The sequence below is a fragment of the Monoraphidium neglectum genome, assembly GCF_000611645.1.
Source record: "Monoraphidium neglectum strain SAG 48.87 unplaced genomic scaffold scaffold02011, whole genome shotgun sequence".
In the NCBI taxonomy this organism is placed as follows: domain Eukaryota; kingdom Viridiplantae; phylum Chlorophyta; class Chlorophyceae; order Sphaeropleales; family Selenastraceae; genus Monoraphidium; species Monoraphidium neglectum.
Window position 1 is genome coordinate 1 of NW_014011617.1, and position 10,855 is coordinate 10,855.

General features: G+C 70.5%; 2 protein-coding genes across 2 annotated transcripts; one reads left to right on the forward strand and one right to left on the reverse strand.

Annotated features, from left to right (window-relative positions):
* Positions 1–5,999: 5,999 nt before the first annotated feature.
* MNEG_9648 (hypothetical protein) lies at positions 6,000–8,639 on the forward strand (the record flags this gene model as incomplete). The annotated part of the gene is made up of 7 exons (XM_014041879.1): positions 6,000–6,162; positions 6,388–6,556; positions 6,764–6,953; positions 7,108–7,255; positions 7,588–7,840; positions 8,114–8,284; positions 8,480–8,639. 7 exons carry the CDS (start codon positions 6,000–6,002, stop codon positions 8,637–8,639), a joined length of 1,254 nt encoding a protein of 417 aa, XP_013897333.1.
* Positions 8,640–9,878: 1,239 nt separating this feature from the next.
* Positions 9,879–10,841, reverse strand: MNEG_9649 (hypothetical protein; the record flags this gene model as incomplete). Its single annotated transcript, XM_014041880.1, has 1 exon — positions 9,879–10,841. A coding segment is annotated over one exon (963 nt), but the record flags the coding sequence as incomplete, so codon positions are not given.
* Between the last annotated feature and the right edge of the window lie 14 nt (positions 10,842–10,855).

Genomic DNA, 10,855 nt, shown 5'->3' on the forward strand with positions numbered 1-10,855 from the left:
GCCGGGCGCAGCCCCTCTCGCGCCGCGCCGGGGCGGGCCGGCCGGCGCGGCGGGGACGGGGGCGGGGCTGGCGGCGGTCACGGCCCTGACCGCCGCCCACATGCCCGCTGACGCCTCGCTTACGCCACCGCCGCCGCGGCCGTCCTCCTCCTCATCCTCGTCATCAGAACTGAACAGCGCAGGCCAAGGGGCAGCCGCCGCCCGCCCGCCTGCGCATGTCGCGGGCCCGCGACCGCCTGGCGCGCCCGGCGCGGGCGGCGCACGCTCCAGGAAATCGTGATCGCCGCTGCTGCCGCCGCCGCCGCCTCTGCCGGATGCGCGGCCATCGCACGGCCGCGGCGAGGGCGTCGGCTGCAGGGGCGGCGGTGCCCGCTCGCCAGTCCGCGAGGCGGCCGTTTGGGGCGGCTGGCGGCTGCCCAGAGATGCGCCGGGGCTGGGCAGTGGGGTCACGCGCTGCTGCTGCTGCTGCTGCTGCTGTTGCGAGGCAGGCCTGTTGCATTTGGCACCTGGTGGCTTCGGCATAGTCGCCCCAAACGCGACCCTCGGCTGCGGCGCCCCCGCCCGCCCGCAGCGGCCACCGGCCGCGCCGCCTGGCAACGGACTGATGACGGACCGCTGACCGGAAGCTCGCCGGACACAGGGCAATAATGGACTCGAGTCCCCGCTGCCGCCTGCGCCGGGCCGCGAGGTTGCGGGCTGGGGGGCCCCACCCGCGCTTCCGCCTGAGAGAGGCCGCTGCTGCTGCGTCGCCTCGACCGCCTGTACACCCGTGGCCGCCGCCGCTGCCGCCGCCGCTGCCGCGCGCTGCTGCGCCCCAGCCTCGCGCTGTGCTTGCTCCTGCGCCCTCGCCGCTGAAGTGTAGCCGCCACAAATCGGCAGCGGCGCCCGTGCAGCAGCTGCCGCGGCCGCAGCGTCCGCCTCAAGCCGCTCTCGCACCTTCTGATCCGCAGCCGCCTGCCGCGCCGCCCGCGCCGCCTCTTGGAGCCGCTCCCGCTCCTCCCGCTCACGCGCTGCGCGCTGCTTGGCCTGCAGGGCAGCTGCCAGGTAGCTTCCCTCCATCACCACGGGCCGCTCAGCCGCGGCCGACGCGCCGCGCGGCGCCGCCGCCGCGGTTGCTGCAGCTGTCCTGTTGCCGCCGCGCTGCCGCGGGGTGGGCTGCCTGGCCCGTTGGCTGGGGCTGCCGGACCAGGCGCCGCGGGGAGAGGCGCTGCGCGGCGTGTGGCCACAGGCAGGGGGCGCGCACTGCTGGGGCTGGCTGTTCGGCGGGCCTGAAGCAGCCCCGCAGATTTCCTGGCCGGCCGAACTGTGTGCCTCTGGCCGCTCGGCTGCCAATTCATTTGCGGCCATCTCGCTGCTTGCCAGGGCGTCTTGCCAGCCTTGAACTGCGCCGCCCTCCTGGTGCCCCTGCTGCTGGTGCTGCGGCTGCGTTCCCTGGTCTTGGAGCGCCTGCTGATGTAGCGCTTGGTGTTGACCGGGTGCGTCCTCCTGGTGCCGATCGTCGGGGCGATGCCGCAAAAGCAGGTGCTGCTGCTGCTGCTGCTGCTGCTGCTGCTGCTGCTGCTGCTGCGCCGCTGCCTGCTGCATGGCCATCTGCTGCACCGCTGCCTGCTGCATGACCATCTGCTGCTGCTGCTGCTGCTGCTGCTGCTGCTGCTGCACCGCTGCCCGCTGCGCTGCCAGCTGCTGCGCCGCTGCCTGCTGCACGGCCATATGCTGTGCCACCACCTCCTGCGCGGCTGGTTCCTGCTCCGCCATGCACTGGGCTGCAGCAAGCTGTGCGCAGGGAATCGTGGCCACCCACGTCGCTCCGGCCGCTCGTCGGGGCGCCGCAGCCAGGGCCGCCTGCGGCTGATGCTGCACGGCCGCGTGCCCCCACCAATGGCCGCCATCATCCTGCCGCCGCACCGGGTCACCCGCATGTGCGCCTCCCAGGTCTGCCGCCCCCCGCTGCAATTGCATGTGCGGCCCATGGCAACAACCCTCTCCTGTGCCCGCGAAAGCCTCCAGCGCAGCCGCGGGCGCTGCCGCCGCTGCGCCGCCCGCGAGTGCGGCGGCGGACGGGGCGCACGGCGCCGGAGTGAGCGCCACGGCCGCCGCGCAGCAGTGTTGGCGGCGCGCGAGTGATAGGGAGGCTTCCAAGTCGTCCAACACGCTTGCGGCCAGCCCGGCCTGTGCGGGCGCCATATGCGGCGCCGCCGTCGAGTGCGAGGGACTCGACGAGCTGTCCCAGTCGGGCGCGCAGCCGCCTGGCATGGCGTGTTGGTTGCCCATGCAGCCGGGGCTGCCGCAGCGCGGCTGCTCCGCCGCCACGCAGCTGTGCATACGTTGCTGGGCGACACCGGCCTGGTAGCTGATGGCAGCTGCCTTGGCCGCGCCCCTGACGTTCCCCTGCATCAGCACCTGCACCTGCTGACTTGGCTGCTGCTGCGGATGCTGCTGCTGCTGCTGCTGCTGCTGCGGCAGCGGCAGCGTCCTCTGCTGTTGTTGCTGCTGCTGCTGCTGCTGCTGCTGCTGCGTGGGGGCCAGCGGCGAAACCTCCACCTGCGGACTCGAAGCTTCCAAAGCTCCCACACCAGCCAGTGTGCAGCCGGGTGAATCCATCCGCCTTGGCGTCGCGCCGCCAGCATTGAGCGCCGCTCCTGACGCCGGCGTGAGGCGCGGCGCCGGCTCAGAGCGATGCGCCGCTGCCGACGCCGCCTCAGCGCTCGTAACAGCTGCAACAGCTGTCGTTTGGGGGGCGCTCAGGTCCTCGCCGCCGACGCCCAGAGGCTGAGATAGGGTGCGCATGTGAGCGACAACGGCCCCCAGGCCCATCGCCTCAAACTCGCCCTTTATCGCCCTCCGCAGCTGCGACAGCCGCCCCATCTCCTCCCACAAACGGTCCATGTCAGGGCGCTCCGCTTGCTGCTGCACCTGCGGCTGCGCAGGCACCCGCTCCGCAGCTGCCGCAGCCACCACCACAACTGGCGCCGCCGCTGCTGCACCAGCTGCTGCGCCGGCCACCGCCTTTGCCTTCCCACCGGCCGCGGCCTCCGCGGCGCCGCAAGACGCAAAGCTGCGTCGGGGTGTGCAGCAGCGGCTGCTATCGTGGTCGCACGTCGCGGAATTCACGGCAGGCGCGGGGGTGCTGCGCCGCAGGCTAGGGCTGGGGCACACCCCAAACTCAAAGCTTGCGGCTGAGTCGCCGATGGTGGAGTGAAAGGAGCGCGTGGCAGACAGAGCGCTGCCGCAGCCGCTGCCTCCGCGGTCCGCGCTGCCGCTGCGGCTCGCACGGCCGGCCGCGTCGTGTGCCACGCCGGGGGCGCCCGCGCTGCCGCTGCTGCTGCCGCACTCAACGCCTTGGAGCTGCCCCGCGCTGCGGCGGTTGTGATCGATGCGCAGCCCGCCGACCGCGTCCTGCGCCAGGCTGGGCGCGCCCGCGCCGCCGCTGCTGCCGCTGCAGTCCGCGCCTTGCCGCTGCCCCGCGCTGCGGCGGTCGCGGCCGCCGAGCGGCAAGTCGTCGTCACAGCTCGGGCTGCTGCTGCGGCTGGCCTGTTGTGGCCCGCCGCTGTTGCTGCGTTGCAAGGCCATTGTCAGATGGCACCCGGCTTTCGCCTGGACAGCGGGCCACTTCCCTGCTGATAACCCGGCCAGGACGCCGCCGCCGGCGCCGCCGACGCTACTGCCACTGCTCGGCACCGGCGCCGCGAGCTGCGCCAGCAAGCCGGGCGACGGCCGCTGCGCGCCGGGCGGCCCCCGCCCTATCAAGGGCGCCGAGAGGCTGCGGCCCGCCCCCGCGTCTGAGCGCCCGCAGGGCAGCGGTAGCTCCCGCCCGTCCGGCAGGCTATCGAGCGACGCCTGCTGCGCCGCCGGCGCTGCCCTGTGGCGGTGCGCCGCACTGACGCCCCTGCGCAAGGGCTGGGCTGCGGGAGTGCAGAAGAGGTGCTCGGCGCTGGAAAACGTGCAGGTCAGCTCATGCATGCTCGGGCCGCCGCCGCCGCCGCGGCATGCAGGAGGAAGAGCGAGTGGATGGCCGAGGCTGGCGCTGACGCAGCCGTGTGGCTGCAGGTCCACGCGATCCTCCCCCTGCTGCTGCTGCTGCTGCTGCTGCTGCTGCTGCTGCTGCTCCTGCTTCTCTTGCTGCTGCTCATTCCGATACCTCAAGCTGACTTTGGATGCCGCTGCCTCCGGAGCCAGCAGTATCGCAGCCCGCACTTGCGGGGCAGCAGTCAAAGAGGCGCCCGGCAGCGGCCCCCGTGCTGCCGCCGCCCATCTCGACGGCGGGGCCGCAACCGCGCCGATGCCCTTAGCAGGTTCGCCGGCCCGAACATCCTTCATGCCCGCCATCGCGTCCTGTTCCTGCTGCTGCCGCTGCTGGTGCTCCTGCTGCACCTGCTGCTGCTGCTGAATCTGCTGCTGCTGCACCTGCTGCTGCTGCAGAATCTGCTGCTGCTGCACCTGCTCCTGCTGCTGCTGCTGCATCTGCATCTGCTGCATCTGCTGCATCTGCCGCGCAGCCTTCTCCATCTGCAGCCGGTCCATCATCGCCTGCAGCTGCGCCCGCCTGCCCGCCGGGCCCTCGCCCGCGCCGCCGCCGCGGGCGGCGGCAGCAGCCGCCTGCAGCTCCTGCCGCTGCAGCAGCTGGTCAAACCCCTGGTCGGCAGCTACCTTCAGCTCTTGCCAGGTCAGCGCGGCGGGCGGCGGCGAGGCACCGGGCGGCGTCCCCTGGCCTGGGGGAAGCTGCTGATCAGTGGATTCCGCCTGCTGATCGCAACGCGGCGGTGTTCGAGGGCATGCGTTCAAGGGAGGGCGAGGCTGATTGCATTGACATACATGCACATACATGCGGGCCATGCAGCACGCACAGCACTGGGGCGGAGCTTGCGACGTGCCGTCTTGGCCATGCCCAGCGCGTCGGCAACCGAGGCGGCAGCCCGAGCACGTGCGTGAGCGCGTGCGCGCCTGGGTGTCGAGCTCGTCAGGCGCGTCGCCGCAGCTGGCGCGCTGCCGCTGCATCAAGTCGCGCAGCCCCTCCCGCCACGCGCGCCGCTGCCGCTCCTGCTCCTGCCGCCGCTCGGGGCTGCCACAGCCCCCGCCGCTGCCGGCCCGGGCCACGGACGGGGCCGGGGGCTGCGGCCGCTCTGCGCCTGTCCGCGCGCGAGGGGGGGACGGGCCATGGCAGCGGGCGCCCTTCCTTAAAATCTGCTTGGATGGGGGCAGCGGCGGCAGCTGCGGGCGCCGCATGAGGTCGTCCATTCGCTGGCGCTGCTGCTTCCGGCCCTCCAGCGCCAGCTTGGCCTGCGGGGCGAGCGGCAGGCAGCGATGTTGGGCGGCGGTAAACAAGATCGCGCGACGCAGGCCGGCGCAGGAACCGGCATCAATACATCAGAGGTATTGCCCATCCGATGAGTCTTTCGACAAAGATACGATGCAACTTGTGTGGGCAAGAGGGGCCGCGTTGTACATATGAGACTCATGATGCAGGCCGCGACCGCGCAGCTCACCTGCAGCGCCTCATCCTCGCGAGCTTTCTTGTCGAGATCCTCGTACCTCCTGCATCATAGCACATGCCGCGGAGTGATGGCCCCGACCGGTTCGAGCCCGCGAAACAGAGCGCTGCGAGGCCACCCGAGCGCAAATCAGCTCACTTCTTCCTCGCCTCCGTCTCTTTGATGTTCTGCCTCCACCTCCTCTCCTGACTGGCACGCATCGCGGCGTTGCAGGGCGGCCGACGCCGCAGTCAACGCCCCATTGATTGACCCTGCTGCTGGCTCAAAATGCACGTCTCTTGAAGAGGTACCTTGCCGAACTATAGAATTTTGAAATTCAGCTTCATTGTGGCCACTTGCGATGAACTTGGCATGTGCCCGAGGCAGGCAGTGGCTTCCTGCATAGAAGGAACTCGACAGCGGTCGCAGGGTGACGGCATGTCCGCGGCAAACAAAGCGCCGTGCGCTGCTTGTCAATGTACCTTTACCATCGTCACGTCTGGATCCTCCCACCATATCACGCCGGCCACAATGCAGGCCATTCGCTGCTCCTCGCGCCCATTGGTGCACCAGCAGCGTCCGACCCTGCTTGCGGGCCTTCCCCTCCGTTCTAGGGCGTCGATCAGGCCTAAGGTGGCAGCTCTTGACCCCGTTACGATCCCCGCGGACGAGAGGGGCTTCCGCCTCAACCCGGGTGCGTTGTGGGTGGCGCTGCCATGGCCCCAGGCGAGGTATTGAGGCTCCACTGCACTCTTATCGCGCAATCCGCGTCACGTTGAACCATATTACGAGCGTATGCCTGCAGCTGCCCCGGGGTCCCGAGCGGCCGGGGCGCTGCCAGCCAGCTTCACTGCAGACCGCGGCAGCGTGTCCGCTTCCCCACCCTCTCTCCCCCCGTCCCCACCCTGGCGCACCCCAGATGGCACCCACGACCTGTCGGCGCCGCCGCCGTTCAGCCTGACCGACATCCGCAACGCCATCCCGGCGCACTGCTGGGAGAAGAACACGTTCAAGTCGTTTGCGCACCTGGCTTTGGACGTCGGCATCGTGGCCGGCCTCGCCGCGGCCGCCTACGTCGCCAACAGCTGGTGGGCGCCCTGGTCCCCACTGGGTCTGCAGCAGCGGCGCGCACCCCAGTCCGCAGCGCGGGCGGCGCCGGCGCGGGGCTGCGCCCCGCCCCCGCTGCACGCCACGCGCCGCGCACGCGCGAGCGCGGCAACAGGCGTCCTGTGCCGAGCAGAGGTGGCCCGCTGTTGCCCGCACACACCTCACGTGCACCACGCCGCGCCGCGCAGGTTTGTCTGGCCGCTGTACTGGCTGGCGCAGGGCACCATGTTCTGGGCGCTCTTCGTGGTCGGCCACGACTGCGGCCACCAGTCGTTCAGCCCCAGCCGCACCCTCAACGACTTCGTGGGCAACATCGTGCACGCGAGCATCATGGTGCCCTACCACGGCTGGCGCGTCAGCCACCGCAAGCACCACGGGGTGAGCCGAGCGCGCGGCATCGGCGTGTGGAGGCTGCAACGCGCGGCAGCTCCGCGCGCGAAAACTGAAACGCGCAGCTCAGACCCGCCTGCACGCATTTCTCTGCGCCTGCCCCCTGAGCTTCCCCGCGGGCGCGTCAACCGACCCGCCGCAGAACCACGGCCACGTGGAGAACGATGAGTCTTGGTACCCGACCACCAAGTCTCTCTACGACAAGATGGACGAGTGGACCAAGCTGGGCCGCAACTACTTCCCCACCACGTTGTTCGCCTACCCCTTTTACCTCTGGAAGCGCTCCCCTGGTGGGCGGGCGGCGGCGGACGTGCGGGAGCAGGGCGGGCGCCGCGACGCGGAGGGGGACTCGGAGGGGCCGGGCACAGCGGGGTTGAGTGCGGCGGGGGCCGGGCGGCTGCGGTGCGGCGCGGCGGGGTGGGGCGTGGCGCGGGCGGGCGACGAGGGGGCACGAGGGTGCGGGCAGCCGTGAGCTAACAGCGCCCAGTTTGCAGCGGGGTGCGTGCGAAGCAGTGCGAAGCAGAGCCTGTGGGCCGCTGCTAGGCGGCCGCGGGCGAGCGCTGGCGCCGGCTGCGGGTGGCTGATTTCGGTGCCCTCTCGGCCTCATCTTTCGCGTCCGCAGGCAAGACCGGTTCGCACTACGACCCGTCGTGCGACCTGTTCGTGCCGTCCGAGAAGAACATGGTGCTAACCTCGGACGCGTTCCTGGTCGGCATGGCCGCGATCCTGGTGGCCGCGACTGCCAAGTTGGGCATCCTCGCGATGTTCAACCTGTACTTCGTGCCGTACTGGGTGTTTGTCATGTGGCTGGACACCGTGACGTACCTGCAGCACCACGGCAGCAGCGACCCCGCCGAGAAGCTGCCCTGGTACAGGTGACAACTGCCGGCGCGCTGGGGGGCGGGTCAACGCGGCTGGCAGCCCAGTCGAAGCTCTCTGCTCAGCAGCAGCGCTTCTCCTTGTGGGAGGCCTGGTGGACGGCAGCTTCTCCAATCGTCCTCAATCGTGGCCTTTGTGCCCTGGTGGTGGTCTCTAGCAGTAACGCGTCCCCGCGCCGAACCGCACTCCGGGACCCTTGGCGCGCACCGATCCCCCCCCCCCCTCGCACCCGCGCCCACGGTGCACCGAAACGCCAAAACCAAACCCAGGGGCGAGGAGTGGAGCTACCTGCGCGGCGGCCTGACCTGCCTGGACCGCGACTATGGGATCTTCCACAAGGTCACCCATGACATTGGCACCCACGTCGTGCACCACCTGTTCCCCCAGATCCCCCACTACAACCTGCAGGACGCGACCGCCGCCGTCAAGCCCATCCTCGGGTGCGCGCGCGGGGCGGGGTGGCGGGTTGACTGGCGTGGGCCTCCCTCACGAGGCGGGGCGGCGCGGGTCGTCTGCGTCGCGCACGCTGTCTCCTCAGGTCACCATATTCCGGGCCGGCCGCGCTCAGCCCGCCCTCTGCCCTTGCATCGCCTCCTAAACCCCAAACCCTGACCCCTCACCCGCCCCCCCCACAGCCCCTACTACCGGGAGCCCGTCAAGTGCGCCCCCCACGGCGTGCCGCTGCACCTGCTCGAGCCCCTCAAGCGGTCGTTCGGCGAGGACCACTTTGTGGCTGACGAGGGCGACATCGTGTTCTACCAGAAGGACGAGAAGCTGGGCAAGACGGCGGCGTGAATTCACGCCCGGCCTGTGCTCTGAACTTTTCGCCGAGAACAGGCCCGTTGGCCCGCGCGCTCGCGGCCGCTCGGCCGGCGCGGCGCGCGGGGGCTGGGCGCGTGGTTGGGACATTTGGACGCTATTCTGGGTTTGCTGCGCTGCGCTGAGAGGTCTCTTTGGTTGGACGGTTATGGACGGCGCGCGGCCTCTTGTAGGGCCGCGCGCGCCTGTTTGTGTCGCGGCGTCACCCGCTAACGGTCCGGTCGGGTTTGTTGCAGTTGCGAGCGGTGCCGCTGAGCGGCGGCTGTACCATCCAAGTGACAAAGCGCCTAGTCTTGAGCGAGAGCGGCTGCGGCGACGCTGCACCCCAGGAGCTAAACCTGCACGCGGGCACGCCCTGCACCCTGGCCCAATGTCTAGGAAATGCCGGGCGGCGCGTGAGCACAGCCCTATGGCCGCCGTACAGGCGGCGAACCACACAACGTCGCGACGTGCACGAGTGGAATTCCGCCTGCGTCTGAGCACCCACATGCCGGCCTTGTAGGTCGTCGCTGATCGTAGCCGTTATTTCGAACCACTTGTTTCTGCTCCCGCACCCCCGCGGGTGCGACTGCCCACCTTTGACAGCCGCGCGCCCCTTGTGTTGCGCAACTTGTGGTAGCAGGCGGGCGTGGCACTTGCCTGCATGTGCAGACTGAGATTGGGGTAGCCGTGTTGCCGTATGCGTGATGCATAGGGTCCTCTCCCCCTCAATTGCACGCAAACCCTGGCGAACAAGCCTGCCGGCGCCGCCACTGTGCACGGCCCCGCTGCGGCGCAGTCGGGGGCCCGCATCCCAGTGCGGCAGCCGCCGCCGCCGCGCGCTCCATTCTTCAACCAACAACCTGTGCGCTCCGGCGCTGTCCCCCCTCTTGCACTTGAAACGAGTAAACCTGTCCTTCAAAGCCCCAATCGCCACCCAGTCAGTGGGACGCACGTTACATCAACACGTGGTCCCTCAAAGGCTCAAAGTTCGCTGCACTTGTCAGCCAAACATCGGGCCTCGCAAAACAGCAGAAGCTGGGGAGGCGGCCTGACCCACTAGTGAAATGCTTCATGCGCGCAGCGACACTCCCAGCGGGGCAGCACCATGCGGGTGGAATAGACCAAGCAGGAAGGGTCAAAACCTGGCCAATGGCGAGGGTGGTAGATGGCAGCAGCGCGCCTTGCACCCATTCAACTCAAGCAGACAACACGCGCGCGTGATATGACAGTGCATCAGGTCGCGGCCACCATATTGAGCAGCAGCCCAACCACAGAGTCCGGCAGCACCCCGGCCTGCCGCCGCGCGATCGCCGCGCCCGCCGCCGCGGCCGCCGCCGCCGCCTCGCCGCGCGCGTTGGCTAGCGGGCGCCCGGCGCGCGCTCGGAGCTCGGCGAAGGCGGCCGCGTTGGCGTAAAACTGGCCGGTGGCCGGATCCCGGTACCGCGCCGGCGCGCCGGTGATGGGGCAGACGGGCGGCGCCGGCGGCGCCGGCGCGTGCTGCGACCGCAGCCACGGCGGCGGGGCGCGCATGTTGGCCCACTGCAGCGTCGTGACTGACTCGCAGTGGCGCTTGCGCCGCCGCTTGGGCTTCTGCTGCTGCTGCTGCTGCTGCTCCTCCTCCCCCTGCTGCTGCTCCTCCTGCTCTGCTTTCCCTGGCCCCCCCTCCGTCTGCGCCTGCCCCTGGCCGTCCTTCTGCTGCCCGGCGCCGCCCTCCTGTGCCGCCGCCGCCTCAGCCTCAGCCTTCGCTCCTGCCTCACCCTTTCGCTCGTCCCCGCCGCCGCCAGCGCCCTCGTCTGCGCCGTCCTTGCCGCTGCCGCCTCCGCCCTCCGCTCCCTTGCCCTCCTGCTCGCCATCCCCCTGCTCCTCTTCGCCCTCCTCCTCCCCCGGCGGCGGCGCCACGTCCTTCGTGCGGCTGCGCAGCTTCACCATCGGCCCCGTGTACTGCTTTTTCACCACCGACGCCTTGCGCTTGGTCTCCTCCTCCTGGGCCAGCAGAAGCCGGAGGGACGTCAGGTTCTCCACCTCGGTGCGCGCCGCCTCAGCAAGCAGCTCCTCCTGAGTCATCACGCGCCAGGTGGCGTCCTTCGGCGCGGCCCTGCGCACGGGCTTGAGGGTCTCCCGCATCTCCCGCTGCGCGGCCATCTCCGCGCTGCGCTTCTGCGTCGAGCGCCGCAGCGTCGGCGCGGCGTAGAACACCTCGGGCGCTGGCG